Below are 21371 nucleotides of genomic sequence, written 5' to 3'. Positions count from 1 at the left end.
AATCAATTCACTCAATACTAAAGATGATTAAAAAAAGCAAAAAAGTAATAATTTAATTATACCTTTATACATATACTCTAGAAATGTCTCTCTCCTCTTTTAAGAGGTAAAACATATTAAAGATTTATAGAAGTGCTAGTTGCCCTTAGGGCAAGCTCCCTTTTATCAATTCAGTTTGGCTAATCCTCTGGTAGGCCAAATACCATTTACTAGTAATCTAAGGGTCTAGAGATCAAACAAAAACCTACAGGAGGCCCGAAGCACTGCAGGATGCAAAACAATAAGTGAAGCTTAGTGCCCACTTGAGAGTACAAAAGGCACTGAGTGAATGAGCTTGTGATCACAGAAAATGAAAGGTCATCTCAATCCTAAATGAACATATGGCATTGTAATGGATTATCTATGAAGTACGTGTGGCCTGCAAACAACTAACAATAATTACCTACATCACTAAATAGGAAATTGTAAACAGCAAAACAGAGAAATGGGTACCCTGCTCTAAGATCCAAATTAACTGGTAAAGTGTGAATATCATTAAATATTATATTGTATTAGGTCATTTCTAAGCATTAAATGATTAATACATGAATTTAAATTAGGCACACCTTCTTATTACAATTTATTTAAATTAACAGACTATTAAATAATGCTGATTTATTAAATGAAACAAAACAGATTAAAATTAATATTGAAAGCTTGTAACAGATATTATACTGAAGATTAGCTTTAATTTTTCTAATATTTGAAATCAACTGTAGAATGACAACTTGAGTACAACATATACGGATAGGTGACATCACACTGTAAGGGTAGAACAAAATAGAATACAAATGGTGTTGGTAACTGTGATTTTGTCAGCATCAGGTTTAAAGTGAAATCATTCAAATACTGGCATTTTTCATGACTTCAAGGTTACTTATTTTCTTGTAAGGCTGACTTAAATATTTTAAAGGAACACATGTATGTCTTACTGAAAGATGTGGTACACTGTATGCCTCATTTAAGAATACTATCATCCTTAATTACATTAAAATAGTTAACAACAAAGGTTTATGGCTCCAATTTCTAAAAACGTTAATATTTTAATTCTGATTAAATAGTCTTCACATGTGAATTCCACAAATTCCATGCTACAATAGTGTAATGGTTCTTCACAAAAACTGAACAATTTAAATGCAAGATAACTAATTCACATTTACTACAATGGACACAGGATATTTTCATTTACTCTTACTTTTTTCCAGCCTGTGTTAACAGTTAAGAATGAAAAAAGTCATGCAAATGTGGACATGCTCATAATCCAAAATATTATAAAGATTAGCTAAATCATGCAATGTTTTAATGCAACGCTCATTTTTCTTCAAAACTGTACATCATATAGCATACAAAAATATATATCAATTTTTTCATCTTCGAAAATACAACAATGATACTCTCATGTCAATACAACCAATTTAATGTGCATACATCAACCAAAATACATTATGTACACCAACTCCACTAAGAACAGTAGTAGTTCAGCCGTCTCACAATTAGGAAATAATAGGTTTGCGTACCAGGTTTTTTATTTCCATTTCACAAAAAATTCACCGTGGACTGATAGCGAGTTACTGATGGGGGCTTGGGCTACCGCAGGCGGCACACACCCTTGGTTAAGATATATCTACGCAAGTCAGAATGAAATATAAATAAGAATAAAAATAAGAAGTGCGGAAGACATGATATTTCTGACTATGCACTAGACATGCACACATGTATAAAAGCAGTGTGACACTTTAAACTTTTACAGTTTCATGTAAGCTAGTAATAAATAAATAAATAAATAAATATGGACAAGCCATCAAGACATTTTTCATGCAAGCTGCTTTCATTAATTATAACTTTCTGCAGCTATAAACCACTGCAATGAGACATCTTTATGACACATTTACAGCTATATAAACAAGAAAGAGGTCTGACATTGGAACAACTTCGAGCCCAGTTTTTTTTATAGCTGTTAATTCAAAGAAAAAAAAGGAAAGCAATGTATATTATATAAGTAACTAACAAATACAAAAAACAATTAATATGCACTATATGACTTATTCAGAACCATAATTAATGTAAAAATGGAACTTAACCTTTTTTTCACAAAAGTCAATTACTATACACACACTAGTTATACATCAATTCATATTTTCCAAAACTATTCTTTTTAAACAACTACTGTATATTGCGAGTTCAAAATGACAAATGATACAATCTGCATGAAAAGAAGTTAATTTCACAATTTAAAATCATCTCAAGGACAAAGGAAACATTCGTGAAGAGAGGGAGAAAAAAAACACACACGCACCAGAACAGCCCTCTTTTAAATGCACTATAGCCAAGTTTCCATCCAGTTTTTTGCGATGTTTTGTTATCGACAAGCAGAATATACGTAAAAAAAATGTGAGAAATTTGCTGTCTTCAGCCTGTTTTCATCCAACTGCCTTTTTATCGATAAAATGGTGTGCGTGAACTGTCGCATAAGTTTTGTTGTATCGCGAAAAAAAATCTGCCCTTGAGCCGTTTCCATACATAATTTTGTGTATGTCGCAAATTATCTACCTTTTGTTTTCCACGTTACACCCCCTCCACTAAACAAACAAAGAAATGGAGAGATTATTCAGACAGTTTTTTGAAATTTGCCAGCTTACTGTTATTTCAGTTTCACAAATAATTGGAATTGTACATAATATCCGAAGACGACAGCAGAATGAAGCAGTTGCTTGTCTTATAGCCCTAGAGCTCGAAGAATAGTACCCTAGTGCGACGAAATTCACGGGTATGGGAGAGACGACGGGATAAGACCTTCTGGAAGGAAGTGGTGGGGAGACACTTCACAGAAAATCTCTGGCTGCAACATTTTAGAATGACACAGCCGATGTTTGAGATGTTGTGTGGATTTATTAGTCCTGATGCTGCGCCCATCACAGGTTGTCACCGACCACCGGTTCCAACTCCAAAGCAGATTGCCATCGCCCTTTACAAGCTGGCAACCTGCGCCGAGTATAGAGTAGTTGGAGAAACTTTCGGGGTTAGTAAAACTACCGTCCATCGATGTGTATATGCTGTGTGCACCGCTATTAAAGAAAAATTAATGCGCCGTTATATCAGACTTCCGACTGTAGCGGAGGCCAATGAAATTGCATACCGCAATTCCTTGGTGCATCTTGTGCCACAGATTTACGGTGCGCTGGATGACACGCATGTGCCTATTCTTCCCCCGATGGAAGGCTACCGCGATTACATTAATCGCAAAGGGTGGCCATCTATTGTTCTCCAGGCCCTTGTTGATGACAGGTGCATGAAACGAGACATTTGCGTTGCTCTGGAAGTGCCCATGATGCAGCTGTGTTTGCAGCATCGGATCTGTACAGGTGAGCCTACTTTTCAACATCCCTTCTCAGTGCTATAACAACTGAATTAGTACTGTAACCTGCTTCCCTTAAGGTTTTTAATTAAAACTGAAATTTGAATTAATACAAAATAACGACGTTTAATAAAAAAAAACTAAAGTTAATATTAATGAGAGAATTTCTCATATATGCTAAAACATCTGCCATTTAATAATAAGAAAAAAATGTTTAGATAATGAAACACACGGTTTATTAAATATTTTGACTGGCACAGTAAATTACCTTTGCGGTTTTTGTATTATTTAGACATCCTGAGAGACACCCCCAGGCTACAGTTGATGTGGAGGGAGTTCAGGTACCCCTTTTAGTAGCAGGAGACCCAGCCTATCCGCTACTGCATTGGCTCATCACGAGAAATAACGAGTCTCTTCATCAGATCATGCGAACCGCTCCGCTATTCTCGTTTTGATTGCACGTGATGAAAATGTATCATGTGACACATTTATTTGCGTTAAAGCCCTTTTTTTCCCCGAGAAAAAGTGTTTCCAATGTAGTTTTTGCGACATCTGAAGTATCGATATGGAATTTATGCGCTAAAGTTAAACGGAAAAATATTATGTCGACATGTACAACATTTTATCGATAATTAGCATTTCCATCAGCTAAAATTTGAAGCGCTAAATATTTTTTCGCAAAAACTCCATGGATGAAAACCTGGTTTATGTTAAGATAAAAAAGATAAAAAGCCTTAAAACACACCTATATTATAGCACGTCTTTATTTGAAAATGGCAGCGTCAGATCAGATAAACGCGAACGTGACAGTGAGAATAAAACTGAATTTAAAACAAAAACAAACAAAAAAAAAAAAGCTAACTTTTACAAGTATCGTAGATTTACACCGGCTGTTACAGACTCAAATCAAATGTATGTTTTTATGGTACAATAGTAACAATAAGAGCAGCTCACTACTCAAAATGGCAATTCTGGAGAGTGCCTGGATTTGATCCCGTGACCTCTTGATTATGATTCAGCAGTTCTTGCCACTGCACCACCCAAGGTGTCATGTCAGCATCGGGGGTGGGGTAGTTGTGTTGAGGTGTGGATGGGATAGCAGGTTGGTTGTGCCAATCGACACATTTGCAAAACAAAAAGATGCTGGTGGAGAGGTGCAAAGGAATTCAAGTAGGACCTTAATAATCACCCAAATAAAGATATTTAATACAAATACAAAAAGTTATAATTTAATTATACCGTTTAACATGTACTCCAGAAATATCTCTCCTCTGTTTAGTGCTAAAACATATTAAAGAGTTATAGAAGTGTTAGAGACACAGACATGGAAAAGAGAAGATAAAAGACACAAAACACCACTTTCTGTTTCTCCCAACCCTGTGACATTTAATATTAATCAGTTCTGAATTTGCAAGGCAGGGCAGAATTAGATGCTTCAGTTAATGCCACACAGTATAGTTAAATTTGAATACTAATTAGTTAACCTTTTTTGTATTTTTCTATATCTGAAACACAGTTAAAACTTTCATGTTATTTTAGCAGCCTTATGATTTACAACTACATGCTTCGTCTATTTGAATTAAACGAGGACATGATGTAACTATGATATGATGCTAAAGAACATTTCCATGTTTATGATACAAACAGAAAAGTAGATAATCTTTCTTTTTGTGATTTAATTCAATGTAATGACCACAAAGTATAGAGAATTATACAAGATATGCATAACCATAATGCATATATGCACAACACAGAAATTAAAATCTAGGGGCAGAGGGAGTATAAGTTTACTGTGGTCACTAAGTAGTGCTAAACAAACTATGAAGATGGGGACTAAGCATGTTTGGACCGAAACAGTACTTGGATGGAAGACCATCTAGAAAAAGCGTAGGTAGCTGCTGGAACAGATGTTAGTAAGGCTAGCAGGGGTTGCTTATCCTGTGGTTTGAATGTGGATCCCAATACCCAGAGCAGTAATGGAGAAACTGTGCTGTAAAAATGGTGTGGTCCTTTAGATGAGACGTAAAACCGAAGTCCTAACTGAATGTGGTCATAAAAAACCATTGGGCATCATTCATCGATGTCCAGGTTCAATTACCCACCATGGACTAGACATTCTGGCCCCCTAATCTTCCACTCTCTAATTGGGCTCTCTCTCTTACGACTTCACTACGTAACTGCTGATGTGTGGTAAGCATACAGCCACAGGAATGGTTGCTGTTGCATCATCAAGGTAGAAGTAACACATTAATGGTGATTCAAGTGGTTCCCCACTTACTGAGGTGCCTTGAATAGTGAGAAAAGTGCTATATAAATATAAAGAATTGTTATTACTATTATGAGCTTGGCCACTGTCTTATGTCTCTACTGTTAGTAGCATTCTAGGAGGTGCCACAGAAAACATGCAACGGATGCTCAGAAAGCTTGTCATTTGTCAAAAGGCGGCTAGGGGGACTCAATACCCTATCAATAAAGACACATTTAAAACAGAGTTTGGGTAAAAAGTTTTCACAAACTTCCCATAGCCAGCCTCATTATAATGTGTCACCAGTAACTAACATTCCAAGGATGCATAAAGTTTACTGATTTTCCAAATTAGCTACACCACAGAAAACAAGCAATGGGTGCTCAGTTCTATACAAAAGGTTGTAACAATATAAACACAAGAGGCTTTTCATTAAAACAGGGCATAAGACAATGTACATGGTCAGTGTCAGTTGCAGTACAATAATTTTCTCCTAGCAATTACTAGTGTAGAACAATCAAAGCCCTATCAAGTGCAGAATGCTAGTTGGCAAAGTTGTAGATGGCCAGCAAAAAGCATTATTAAAAATAACTGATGGAAAAGGAAAAACCACTGGGGTTAACAGTAAACTGTATAATTGTCAGCAGCAAAGCAATTTATCTTGTACTAAATTCAAACCTTGCAAGACCACAGACCACATAAGGAAAATGAAAACTTCTAAGACAACAAAAGGCCAAAGGACTTCAGAATAGACAGTTAAGAGGAATTCACTCTAAGAAGAATACTAAATGAGCACTATAAACCTATGATAGCTACTTCCAACCATTTAATAACATTAATAATTAGTAAAGGTTTTCATTATTGGCAGAGGAAGGAACATCAATATCCCTTTTAAGGCAGTTAGAAAAGCAAATCTATAGGTTCACTACATTATTGAACAAGAGATCACTGATAGAAGTACTATGTTATTCCATTCACCACCCTAAACATACATCATCTTTTAAAGTGGTTTAAATTTCTTACATTAAAATAAATTTGTTATTTTCAGTACAATAATATTTAGATTTAGTTTTAACATTTTGTTATTTTAAGGGCTTTATTACGTGTTGTTAAGCTTTCAAGCTATCCATCTTATACTCATATCCTTTGATGGCATGGTGGCTCTGTCTTGTTTTCATATCTACAAAGTTATTAAAGCTAAAGATTCTTAAAAATATTTATTCTACACAATGAGACATCTTAGGAAAGTTTCCAGATCCACACAGATCATACAGGTAATGTTTAGAGCAGATTAAATTAAGATTATACATCCCATGAAAGGTAACTGCCAAGTAGACTAAACAAAATCAATAATTCTGCATGTTCATGCAAAAAAATATAACAGCACTTCCACTTTAATGGGACTAAAAACTGCAAAACCAATGTATTTAACTTTCAGTATGTTTAACCAAAAGAAAGAAAATGTAATGTGAAAATTAAGACAACACACACAAGTACCTGTGACATACCATTTGAATTACAGCTAAAGATACAGATATATTTTAACACGGATACTGATACCATATAATCACTGTGTTAAAAAAGTCATTTTAATCAGACAATTCATCCCTTTATTATTAGTCTTTGCTCGAACTTGTTAACATGTTTTCACTGAAAGTAACTGGTAAATTTGCTACTAAGCTCATGCTTCAAATGACAGGCACTTCTGTACTGTACATTGACAAGCACTAGGACACATTTTTTTTCTGAAGCAACAGACAATAGATGAAATGCTTTCCATTAGAAGGCAGAATAAAACACATATCCATACTAATTTATAACAGAAATATGTAGTACCAATAATCAACTTGATGTAACGTCTTTAACATGTAAAATAGACCTAATGCCCCAGAGGAATTTCACATATGTATTTTTTCCTTCTGTAACTATGGTCAAGCATTCAATTTAACAAAGGTTTGCTACATATATCACTTTTCATTGAGTTCAACATCAAAACTTTAGATATCATGCAAAATATAATTTACAGCAATAAGTAAATAATTGCCTTTATGCTTTAAGAGAATAATAATTATTAGCATGATTGAAAAATAAAATAGGACACTAAGGAAAAATATTTTACAAAAATCACACATCACTTAGTGCAGATGTTTTGTAAAGGGGAATATTAATATATTTCAAATGCTGAAAATAAAATAAAAAAAATAATTGTTATGCTTAGCAGCAACCTCTAATGAAAAAGAAGGTAACAATGTACATTTAGTTATTTAAAAATTAACTATTTCTAAAGTCTCTTTTATGCTAGGACTTCAATCCAGGCAAGAGTTGACTGGTTTCTGAATGTGACTTCACTTACAGTACGCTCTTGAAAGTCTGCTGCTATTTCTGTCCATTTCAATATTTATCTGTAATGGTTGACTTTAATAATGTTGTACCAGACAATACCTAGAAAGATTACCAAAAGGGAACCCCCAAGGCAAAAGAAGTAAGATTAGCACATTAGATGCATTATTTTTACAACAGGGATTAATGTAGCCCAACAACACACAACTCATACATTACCCTTTAAGAGAACAACAGAACAGTGATGTTTGCCACCTCTCGGACATTGTTACATTTTTCATGTAGCGACGAGATATAGTTTCCAATTAACATTGTATTCTTTTATATCTTAGAGCTGAAGATGGCATGTGTTGACAGAATAAGGTACAGTCAGTCTAGTAAAAGCATAAGAATGTTTAAAGAGGTAATGTATGGATACCAAAAATGGACTAAAAAGAAACAAAATGGAAAGCTCATAGGGTGTAAATGGGACTGGGATCTTATATTAAATATAACATTAATAGCTATCCGTCTATATCTAAATCTCTGCATCTATCTATGTATCTGCAGTTCTCCTCCACAATTATTGGCATACCTGAAAAAGTAAAAAGGGTTGTGTTGGGGGGGAAATCACGTATTGGCGAATTACCTTAATCTTGCACTGAAAAAAATGAGAGAATTCCAATCTTTATTTGAATTAATTTATTCTGAGAAAAAATACTCTGTCAACATGAAATAATTACTGTACATGTGCCACAAATATTGGCACCACTAGACATTCTTATGAACAAAGTGCAACTGAAGCATTTTTTTCACTATACAGTAGCTGAACAGAGGTTGTATGAACATTCAAAAAGATTTTCATGAATTCTAATTTTACTAGGTCTTAAATATTAGGTGGCAAATTTTTCTAATCCATTATTCAGCATGGGAAAGATAAGAGAACACACAATTCAAAGGAAGGACAAGTGTTTTTTGACACAAATTGCTATTTGCCTGAAAATGCCCATATCTACAGTTAGGGCAATAATTAAAAAGTTTAAATCAACTTGAACTGTTACCAACTTGCCTAGACAAGGACCCAAGTTTACTCTGTCCCCATGCATAGTGAGCAGGATGGCAAGAGCGCTTAGAGAAAAACAGAAAGTAGCACCTTGGGGTTACGAAGTCTCCAAAACTACCATCAGTAGCCATATCAATGCCAACAAATTGTTTGAAAGTCATGCCAGAAAAAGGAATTTTCTGTCATTTAACCACAAATGTAAAAATCTAGAATTTGCTAAACACTACTAGAAAAAAATTAGCTTTTTGGCAAAAAACACTCAAGGTGGGTTAGGTATAAAAAGGAGGATGGCTATACCAAGAAAACCCGATCCTTACTGTAAAGTATAACTGTGTTGCGATGTTGTGGACTTTTGTTTCTTCCAAAAGCCCAGGGAACTTTCTTAAATGCAAGGAGATTTTACATTTAAATGTGGCTGCCTATGCCAAAAAACTAAAACAAACCATCATTGTTACTTCAAGCTGGAAAATAACCCAAAAGATATGCTCAAATGAACACAAACATTGTTTGTGGAACACAGAATCAGGCTTCTACTATGGCTGTGTTAGGCCCCAGATCTAAACCCCACTGAAAACCTGTGGGGTGAGCTGAAGAGAAGAGTGCACAAGAGATGATCTAGGACCCTGGATGATTTGGAGAGATTCTGTTAAGAAGTGATTCACTGTTATATATTGTACACCCTTATAAGATGTTATAGGAGAAAACTCAGTTATGTTTTATTATAAAAGGTAGGTTGTACATAGTATTACAGGCAGGGGTAAAATTACTTTAGTTAAAGATTGGAATTTTTTATAACTTTTTTTTTTTTAAAACAACGTTCATCTTTATCGGGGTGCATATCTATAAATATCTACTGTATATCTATATTAAAGAAAACCCACAACTGGTTCTTCTGTACTCTGGACTATTCCACACAAATGATTCAAAATATTTAAGAAGGCCTTGTTACGCAGAGCTTCAAATGGAAAAGCAACCTCTTCTCTTCTTATTAGGAACCACTTCCCAGTGCATCAATCTGTGCAGTGCAGTGCAGAGTAATAAATAAAATTAGGAACTTGTGTTTAACAGCAAAAGTAAAAGCATTGTTAAATTTAAAAAAGTCCCTTTAAAAAGGATGGTTCTTGTCCTGGAAGAAGAAATTATATTCTATAGTTCTTTGGCAATCTCCTGAGAGGTTTTCCCTTAGGCACCATTACACAAGGTACATGTTTGCTTGTGCTCTGTGCTTCTCTGTATGCTTTTAATTATTATAAACTGGTGACCTCATTACGCCTCACCATTATGCGCTGGAGGAGGCATACTTTTCAAGTAATTTAACCATTACAGACTGTTGGGGCTAAATTATACAACCATTTTAGATTACCTTTTGAATTTTTCAACATACTTAACCTTGGTGGTGTATCAGAGTTTAAATAAAGACTATATACTGCATTTTCAACTGCATGCATTATTTTAAGATTTGGAAAAATGCAAAATAGGTCATTTTAACAAATTTAATCTGAATAATCGAAAGTGCTTGAAATACTAGCACCTACTGGCATCTCTCAAGCAAATCATGCAAAATGGATTAAAAATGAAGTATGTGAGTTACAGAAATATTATATATTTTTTTGGAAACAGTCATCTATATCACTAAAAGCCATTCAACATAGCTTATAATGAACAAAGCATATCCTCATGTGTCCCATTGGTAGTGAACTGTTTTAAAAGTCACTGTAAATATTATTTAGCTCAGTCTGCTAATTTACATATTTTCTTAAGAGAACCTGCTTTTTGTATTTCCATTGGTATTTAGAAAAAACATTAACTAGAATCTGCAGAGATTTTTTTTTTCATCAACTATATAATACTTACATGGTGCATGGAAAAAATAGGAAAACAAAGCAAGCATAAAATTAAATCATATTCAAAATTAAAACAACAGTTCACTCATTTTGTGCATTTGTTTTCTTGTGGGCACAGACACTGGAATAACAAAAGATTAAATAAATCACGGAAAAAGCACAATTGTTTACTTTTAATCCATCACTAGAATTCATCCCCAGAAGTTACTATTTAAAGTAGGTTTTACAGTAAAACATTGGATAATTTACCTGAACAGGTGATGCATTTGCATAGCCTCCCATAGTAATAGGTACAGAAAACTGTTCCATAAATACTGGTAAAGTTCCTAGCTTTCCAGGAAAAGTGAAATCAAAAAGTGACCACAGTTCTTTTAAATTGTTCTGCATTGGAGAACCAGACAGAATTATACGATGTGGAGTACTGAACTGAAAGAAATATTAAAAAACAAGTTAATTAAATACTTGTATGTCTTTAAAAATTAAAACATTAAGTCACAGAAAACTGCAAAACAAAGGTAGGCAATTAATGGGGGCAGCTGTCTAAAACTGAGAGCCACTCCATTAGAAGAAAAGCAAATTGCTGACTAATATATATTGTGAAAGTGTGGTTAATGATAACAAATGATACCTTGATCTTCTTTAGTTGAAATATTCAAAAAGCACAAAAATAAAGATAAAATGAATAATGATACCTAATATATCAGACTTTTCTTTTTAAATTAAGCACAAGAATATTCCTTTATGTTTTACGTAGAAGCAGGAATTCTTTCTCATCATGACCAAATTTAATGAAAATGATTAATTTTACATTAGACAAAGAGAGTTTATCCTTTTTTTAATTAACTTTTCTATAAACCTCGCCAGGATATCAATACTGAAACTGAAGCTGAAGCAAAAATGCTCCCCTGATGTAACTATGAGCTAATAATTTTGCTATTCAGTTGAGCAATTGAAGCATGTATTATAGCTTCCTATCCTGCTTTTTAAATAATAGAAAGAAAAATATCAGAGTGTTATTTGGGCTTCATCAATCTCATGTTATTATGTTATTAAAACCTGATTTAACATAAATTTGCCTAATGGTATTATATGACACAAACTATAAAAGAAAATTGAACAGTAAAAGAGTACATTATGAAACCCACTATCTCTTGTTTAAGGGATAATATAAGTTTTGTATTTAGTAAAACAGCTATCCTTGGAAACATAAACAAAAAATAAGAGTTTGACATTATTGACAGCTTTACTTTTCATACAATTTATATTATTCCCATGACTACCATATAATTTATAGTGCATTTCAATATTACATTATTATTATTTTTTATTAGAAAAAATGATTTGTTAGTAAGTGAACATGCTAAGTTTTGGGTGAAAAAAAAATCACAATTTTATGTGATGCACAATTTAATTCAGATTACATGACATAATTCACATTTAAAAATTCAGTTAATTGAAACTTAACTATTGACTATGTTTTTCAAAGAAACTAACAATCATAGATAAAAATGGCTAATATAACAAGACTGAGATATCAAAATTAAATGTATTCATAAAATACCTGTATTTTGTGATGTGCCAAATGGACATATTTGTTCATACTATATGCTAGGCACAAACATTGTGCTTACCTGCTTGCATGCTACTGTGATTCCAGCATATGGATTGCGTATTTTGTGTCCCTCATCTAGAATCACATAATGCCAGTTGTATTTTTGCATTGTCTCTTGCATTATTCGAACATATGAGTAAGAGGTGATTAATATTCCATGGCAAGCAACAATTTCAGGAATAAGTTTGTCCTAAAATTATAAGAGAAGAAAGGATATTTCTTAGACAAAGAATTGGTGTAGCTATAGTGTATTTAGAAAATGCAACTAAATTACACTTTTTTCTTTAAATTAGATACTCAAAATGTAAAAGTTACTAGTTAAAATGCTATCATTTATAAACATCCTGCCAAACTAAGACAAACAAAATACTGTAAGCAAAATCGAATACTTGGAAGTGTATGTAAAATCTTTTAAAAACTTTAGTCTGCCAGCTACAGTCTTCACCTAGTATTCTTTAAAATTCTTAGTTTCAGTGACATCCTACTTCCATTTTTTGCATTTTCCTTTAAAGCATATTAGTTATTTTTAAAACTAAATAGATCATACTTCCTAAATCAGGTTATATAAAATGTATTTTACTACTAATGACAGGGTGAATTTCAACACAATAAATTATTATTTCTTTCCAAAATCCTAACTTAAGGTTAGCTAACTGGTATCCCCTTATCACAATTCTTTAATGATGTTCCTTAAATTACACACTTTATTTTATTTCTTTATGTGCATAACAGACATATAAAATCATTATTTGTAGCATAAAGGTGAACAGACATCACTCTGTCATTTTTATACAAGAAACCTAGTAACAGTCCATCACAAAATATAATAGAGATCTCCTATCTATACACTTAACACAAGTCATCTCCGGTGGCTTTAAATTAAAAGCTTGTAAAATATGTAACCTCTCCCAGTTTTTTGCAATTAATAGGGTACATCTGCTATTAGCCTGACTTACTGAATGCTGTATTGCTGTCATTAAAAGACGTTTTGTGAATGTGCTGCAGATATTACAGAGGCTCTTGAGACCAATCCCTCCTAGAGGGCAAACAGTGGACTGGTGGAAAACAACAGCCATAAATCACACTGTCAGGTAGCAGCAAGAACTCAAGTGAAACAGAGGCTCATGAAGGCCATTCACAGTAAACATAGCATGGGAGCTTCCTAGTCAGGAATTACTGAACCTGTAATTAATTAAAACTTCCTTCAAGCTAAATCTTTAATAAATGAGGATTTGTGCTGACAACAAGGCAAAAAAAAAAAAACAAGTTATAATGTTTAACTGTACACATCCTTCAATCACAAGCTCTTGCTATGAAATTGAGTTGCAGTGCTTGGATTATGATCTTCTAAAAAATGCCTTTTCCCTTCTTTGTGTAAAGCAAAAAAGAACAAAGTATAACAAATCAGAAGCAATTCTCAGAATAACCCAATATTTTTATAGTTTAAAGTACATAGTTAAAAATGCACATATATGAAATAAGTATGAATTCACTTTAACTTTTTCTTGGTAAAAATAACAGATAATTATGTTTGAATATCTCTCTTAACTACTTTATCTTAATTTTAATGATTATATAAATATGTATCATGTAGTGAGACATAAAAAATAATTTCTACTCTAGCGGTCAAGCAGGAAGATAAAATTTAATTGAGTAAACACTCAAACGATACCGAGGCATCCAAAAGGTTAGCAGAAGTGGAACATGCTTGCTTAAATAATGACAACAAATTGCAGCCAGATTCTAGTTTTAGACTGTTCCTTATAAAGTGTTTTTGATTTTTTTTTTTAATTTTGACCTAAATTGGACAATTTTTCCATTGTCTTAGGTTCCCTCTACTTCAGGAAGATGTCAACAGTATAGTTTACATTATCACATTAAGTAGTAACATCTCATTCACTATAACCCCAAGCAGAGCTGTCAGAGGATCTGGAACTATCATGAATTCACGACTGCCTAACAAATAAGTATTGTCTTCCAGTAAATTTTAAGCATGAGAAATTCTCAAACACATGTAACCCAGTGAATCAAGTGTATGACAAGATCTCACTTAATTATGGTCTTAGCCTTGGTCTTTAAATGTTTATTGTTGAGAAATATGTGTAACACTAAGGGGCTCCGCCCCCTGCTCGCTTCGCTCACCAACCCCTGTGTTTGATTAATCGGATATACAATTTTAAAAGCTGTTCTTTTTTTCTTGTGACAATGCAATGTATAACTGCCCATGAGTGAATATTGTTTCTTTTTCTCTAATAAATAATCAAACATTTTCTAATGTTTGTCCCTGTGATTTGTTAATTGTCAACTGCAAATATTTTAATACGAATGGCATATCAAGATCTCCTTCTGTGTCTAATGTTATTCATGGAATATACAGTGCATCCGGAAAGTATTCACAGCGCATCAATTTTTCCACATTTTTTATGTTACAGCCTTATTCCAAAATGGATTAAACTCATTTTTTTCCTCAGAATTCTACACACAACACCCCATAATGAGAACGTGAAAAAAGTTTACTTGAGGTTTTTGCAAATTTATTAACCTATACCTATTTACTATATAGTAAATGACTTACGGGTAAATGCGGACAGAGGCCGTGTATCTGTTCTCATCCTCTTAGATCCGAGTGCCGCATTTGATACCATTGATCACAATATTCTTAGAAATCGCCTTAGTCAATGGGTAAGCCTCTCCGGCAGTGTCTTAACTTGGTTTGAGTCTTAGTTGGCAGATAGAAAATTGTCTGTTAGTTGTGGGAATTATACTTCAAAGACACATGATATTCTATAAGGTGTTCCAGAAGAATTTATCTTGGGTCCGCTGCGGTTTTCTATCTACATGCTTCCATTAGGTCAGATTACCTCAAGGCATAACGTGAGCTACTTATGTACATGCGATTTCTCAGTTTTTTTATTTTTAATAAATTTGCAAAAACCTCAAGTAAACTTTTTTCACGTTGTCATTATGGGGTGTTGTGTGTAGAAGGAAAAAAATGAATTTAATCCATTTTGGAATAAGGCTGTAACATAACAAAATGTGGAAAAAGTGATGGGCTGTGAATACTTTCTGGATGCACTGTATACTACATTACCTTTCTTTTTGCCTGTTTAAATGTGCATTGCTTCTCCATGATCATAAATATACACCAGACCGAATTGTGTTTTCTTTGAAATTAAACTTCTGGTTGCTTTAACTGTTGCTGGACCACGGATTCTCATAGCCATAATGGTCCATAATTTCTCTTTTTTATCGCTAATGCGATCTTTATCTTGTTTTGATACTTTTGAATTTTTCTGCTTTTATATTCTGTAACTTGCTCTGTATGTGTATCATGCCTACGTATTTTTGTGTCTTTTGAATTCAACTGTTTTCATTATCTCTAACCTGCTCTGCATGTTTCACCTGCTCGTTTTTGAACCTCTTTATGACGTTTTACTTTGTTTTCTACTCTTTGCCTTTTATTTCTGATCTCGCTTTGTCCGGCTATTTTTTCAATTACACCTGGTCCATCCATCCATCCATTTTCTAACCTGCTGAATCCGAATACAGGGTCACGGGGGTCTGCTGGAGCCAATCCCAGCCAACACAGGGCACAAGGCAGGAACCAATCCTGAGCAGGGTGCCAACCCACTGCAGACACCTGGTCCTGATGATTAAATTTCCTTTTGTTTGCGCTAATGCGATCTTTACTATCTTTATTTTGATACTGTAGTGAGCTCCGCGTCCGGCACAAAAAGAGAAGAAGCAAGAAAAACAGACTGACGTAATAAAGTGTCACAAAAGGTTTACTTGAACAATCGCCGACTTCGTAACCCCAAACACAACTTTCTAAAACACTCTCTAACCTCGCTATCAGTCTTCCATGCTGTACTCCGCCCTCCCTCAAATCGGACCGAACAGTCACTTAAAACAAAAAAGGCTTCAACCTGGCTGGGATGCCACAATACTTTCGAATTTTACTGCTTTCATTTTCTTTACCTTTCTCTGAAAGTGCATCGCACCCTTGTTTGTTTGAGCCTTTCGAATTCCACTGCTTTCATAATCTCTTATCTGCCTTTTTTCTCTCCAACGCTTTTGGGTCTCTTTTCTCCTTGCTGCTCTTTCTTTTTTGCTTAGTCGTTGACGTTTCATCTAGAATGTATTGTTCTTATACACTCTATATGTGCTGAGAACACAGGATCTGTGTGTGCTGCTTGCCTGTACACGACTGAGTACTTTGCTGGCTGTCCTCTTATTTCATATCGGTTGTAAGTAGGGCGTGTCTTGCAAGAATCTCATGTTCCACGTCCTCGCGAGACGGTCCTGGGACTCTCTCTTGGCACCAAGTCTCATGTTTACAGTCCCAACGAGATGCTCCGTGGCCAGTCTCTGTCATCTCGCGGATCTTTTAAGTGTCTTCCGAGAAGATCATGTCCCGTCGCCCTGCTTTTCCTTTCCAAGATTTTTTTTTATAATAGAGACACACAATTTTTGAATTACACAATACTTGACACAAATCGAAGAAAAGGTGACTTTGAAGACCAAATGCCATTAATTAAGTGAAAGTCTAATAGAATGGCCTTTCCATGCATGAAATATATAGGTTAAGGATTAGTAATATTTTAATGTTCAAGTTATACAAGAAATGTTCTGGCACAAGTACAAACAAAGCACATAGCAAATGAAACTGGACTGTATGACTAAATAGATAAAGAAATAATTTAAAAATTGATAAAGTACTCAGGCCTATCTAAGCATGATTCAGGTTTGAAAATCCCAAAATGCATTAAAATCAATGCAAGTTTTATGTCAATAAAACATAAATGGTAAGAAAGTACTGCCTACATGAATACATTTTAGAAAAACAATAAATTAAACAAGAACATTCATATTCTGAAACCCAATATTTGACAGCAAATACACCTTGACTTAGTACAACTAATGAGCATCACCCATACCTTCCTGCAAATTGCTCATGTTCATGAAAATTACTTGTGAAAACAGCCTTTAGTTGTTACTATAACAATAGGATTCAAGAGGAATCGGCTATTCAAAGGGAAGTTTTTCTTGATACGTGGAATCAATACCATGTTGCAAGCAGAATTTCATTTCTAGTTTTACAATGTCGGGGGGGTGTGTGCTCAGGGGAGACACGCAGTCTTTGCTGTAGCAGCTAACTCAATTTGGTGTTATCCGGACTTAAAATAAGTGATGTGTACTTGCAGAGTCCGTAGATCTCTGTAACATACGGACAGTTATATTTCTATGCCAGTGGCAATTTGGCAGTTCTTTCTAACTTTGTATGTAGTCATTACCAGAAAGTGGAAGCATCCATGTAGTATTATGTTCCAATAATTTAATAAAGACATAGTTCAATGTTCTCATCAGGTTATTTGCAGAGTAATTTTGCGTTCACTAACTTGCTTGATCTTAGGGTTTATTTTTTTAATGAAATGCATATTCAAGAAGCAATACTGAAACCACTGTTCACATTCTAAAATCTTCATATCCACAAACAATACATACAAAAAACAATTTGCTAAAGTGTGGCATATTACAGTTATTTTGTAGACTTGAATTAACTTCTCCTTACCACTTATAACAGGTGGAATACTTGGGGAGTGATTTTTGAAGAAAAAATATTAATTATTAAGTATTAATTATCTAGTTATTTTCAGGTTTTGAGCTGCAGCATATGAAAAATATGAAGAGACATATTCATGTCTAGACTAAAAACTTTAAAACAAAATGTGAACAACAATAATTCTTTATCAGTAAGCAGTAAATGCTCGGGCAAACTTCCGATTATGGGCCTTTCACATATTTATTTTTCTAATAGTAATCTATGATACACAAAAGGCTACATGGCATGGCTACGCAAATTAGGAGATGTATTGGAAGCCACTGCTTTGTTTCTGCAATGTTCTCTGTTTAAAAAAATAAAGCAGCAGTCAAAAAAAGAAAACAACAGATGATCAGATACTTTGAAATACAAGAGAAAGAATTGGGTTGGGGGGGGAGGGGGGAGTTTGGCTGAACTCTCCCACTTTAGGCAACACAATACAAAAATGTGCCATGAACATACAAATTGCCTCTGGCCTCTCTGTATTGCGATTTCTGGAATTCAAACTGTAGGTACTGACAAGATGACACAGAGTGTGTTTACACATGCTCTAATAACCCAGTTGTTCACAGAAACCCAGTTTCTAAAATGCCATGTAATCCCTTACTCTGGTTAAAGAAACCTGGTTAATGCATGTAGATTTCTCCACAAGTAACCAGTTATGTGGTCAAGTAAACCCTTAACAGGATTACAGTTAAGGAGTTAGTAGCTTGTGCATGTCTGTTGCACGCTTAGCCTGTGCATGTGTTAAGTTAGCACACTATCCAGCATCCAGGGAGTCAACAAAGATGAAGCAAAAGCTCATGTGAGTGCATTATTTCTTCTCTTAGCTGAAACAGTATGTCTCAATGGTTCCGAAATCAATACAATTTATGTTGATGAGCTGTAGGTACACAGCTAAATTCTGCAGCACAAGCTTGGAAGCAATGGTGGGAGTAACATGGTAAAATGACATACATTATGTAGAACAATTACTTTAAAAGTAATAAGTACCTAACACAATATTTATTGTATTGAAGTAAAATTAATTGTCTTATTATTATCCCAGCATTGGGATAATTACTGGGAGTACGGCAAGAAGGGAGTAAGGTACGCCATTCCTTTATTGGGCTCAATCGCACAGCGAAGCAGAAAAGAGTGTACTGCATTCAATCCAGTAACAGAAACATAAGAATAAAGTGTCAATTTACTTTTAATTCAGATATTTGTTATAGATATGTTTATACAGTGTAATCAGGTGTTGCAGAGGGCAGTGTTACTACATGAAATCTTCGGAAGAATGGGATAGAAGTTATTTTCTTTATCGCACATGAAGGACTAAATGTATTTATAAAACATAAGAAAATAAACACAGGCACTATACTGTTTTCGGATCCATGGCAGGTAATGAAGACATTTAATGGCATTACAGCATTTTGCTAAAGGAGAACTCCATAGGTGGACTATTGCATGTAAATAGAGATTTCTAAGAAACCAGATTTCTGCCTTAACAGGGTTCACTCACCTTATCCTTGTCTTATTTGGTCTACAAAAACAAACAGGCAGAAATAATACAGAGATGCAAGTATTTGAATGAGTGACCATTCACATTCAAAAGCTGAAAACGGAATCCCTAATGCCGGCTCTAGAAAGCAGGTGCAGGTTTTTATTTTAAAAAACTTAAATAAAAGCTAATTCTTGTTTTTAATGGGATATTTCATTTAATCAGAAGCTTATGTCAGCATTCTGTCTGCAATCTCACCAGTTACTATTATTGCAGGTTTTAGTAATGTATAAAATTTTTAAAATTGCTCATTACAGTAAAAGCTTTTAGCATACAAGAGCTGAGTTAGTCTTTTTTCCTTAATTTTAGTTAGCTTACTTTATAAAATTATTTGCTTCCTACTTTTTGTTCTGATGGCAATTAACAATGGGATATAAAGAGCAAGTGGAACAGCTAATAAGAAACCATTTGCATCTGCATGCACATCATAATGTAAAAAAAAGCATTTAAAAAGTAAGAATAAAGCAAAAAAGAAACAAGTGAGAAGAAATATCAAAGATTAAAGGGTGCTAATCCATTCAAGACACTTTACAATTCTATTTTCATAGAAAAGTGAAATTTACAATGGAAAAGTTTGTCAAATAGCAGAAAACAATGGGATTGAGATGCCAAATATACAGTAAAGTCATACTCATTTTCATCCACAATAAGCTTGAAATCAAGACCAGTGCAATTATCAGTGATTAATAATCTAAGATGCACAATAGTCGTCCTGGAAAAAGTTACGTCTTTACATACCAAGTAATTCCATGTTTTAACAGAATTTCTTTCTCAATTAACCATGCAATTATTTTTACTGAAGGGTTAAATCTTTCTATAGGGATTTCAACCCAAAATTAACTGTATGGTTAAATCATTCTATAGGAATTTAACAAGTATGACTTGTTTCAACTAATTTTGCTATCATGTCATATAAATTGCCTTTATTTAAGACAGAACATAAATTTATTTTTCACTTCAAAAGATTTTAATAACCACCCAGTTACTTTAACTGACGGCTAATTTCCTTATTTATTTATTATTTGAATAATTTGCTATAACAATCATTAAAATAAGGTAAATCTACAACTAACTACAAAGAGTAAACTTTTTTTTTTTTTTTTAAATCTAAGCTTAGCAGAAACAACTGAAAACTCAAAAATGAAACCATTTTTACACCTTAAAATATACGAAACAAACAGTACATAATACTTTTGCATGATATTCTAACTCTTGCATGTTCATAGGTATGAATGTATGTATAAATCCTATGATGCCTAAGAAAGAACATAACTTCCCATTTGCTAAGGATGGGAAATCATTTGCTAAGAATGGGGAATTGAATTACAATCTACTGATTCATTCCCCGACACTAATCAACTCATATTTAGCTTTGCAAAGGTGGATTTTATACATTTTACCTAAACTCAGCTTTACTGCATGTTGTTTGGGTTTCATGACTTTAATCTTTTCATTATCAATCAGGCCATCACTCACATATGGAGTATTGCTCATAATAAGCAGTATTGTTTATGTAATAAAAAAATATTTTTTAACACTATAATCCCTGAAGCCTACGAAAAAACTTCATCTATTCTAGTAATTTGGCTTTTTAGCTCTGATACTTTCTTGGTTTCTAATTTATTTCTGTGGGAAAGATATGAAATAATCTGTCCTTTTAAGAAGGCCTTAAGAGTTTCCCAGAGTATTCCTGCAGAAAAAAACTTGTAATCCCAGGCCACCTTAAATTTCTTTGCATCTCTCCATTAA

The 21371-nt window shown here is 33.8% G+C and overlaps 1 protein-coding gene across 3 annotated transcripts in view; it reads right to left on the bottom strand.

The window, feature by feature from the left end:
- The window catches only part of ercc6 (excision repair cross-complementation group 6), an 81922-nt gene that overhangs the window by 28537 nt on the left and 32014 nt on the right, over positions 1–21371 (bottom strand). For all 3 annotated transcript variants that reach the window (XM_039773812.1, XM_039773822.1, XM_039773831.1), the window contains exons 9-10: positions 12497–12667; positions 11115–11291 (exon numbers count right to left, since the gene is read on the bottom strand). In XM_039773812.1, coding sequence (XP_039629746.1) covers positions 11115–11291; positions 12497–12667 — 348 coding nt within the window. The remainder of the gene's footprint in view (positions 1–11114; positions 11292–12496; positions 12668–21371) is intronic.

This window comes from Polypterus senegalus, chromosome 1, assembly GCF_016835505.1.
Source record: "Polypterus senegalus isolate Bchr_013 chromosome 1, ASM1683550v1, whole genome shotgun sequence".
In the NCBI taxonomy this organism is placed as follows: Eukaryota; Metazoa; Chordata; class Cladistia; order Polypteriformes; family Polypteridae; genus Polypterus; species Polypterus senegalus.
Note: the sequence above shows the minus strand (reverse complement) of the source record. Positions and strands in the feature narration are given on the sequence as shown.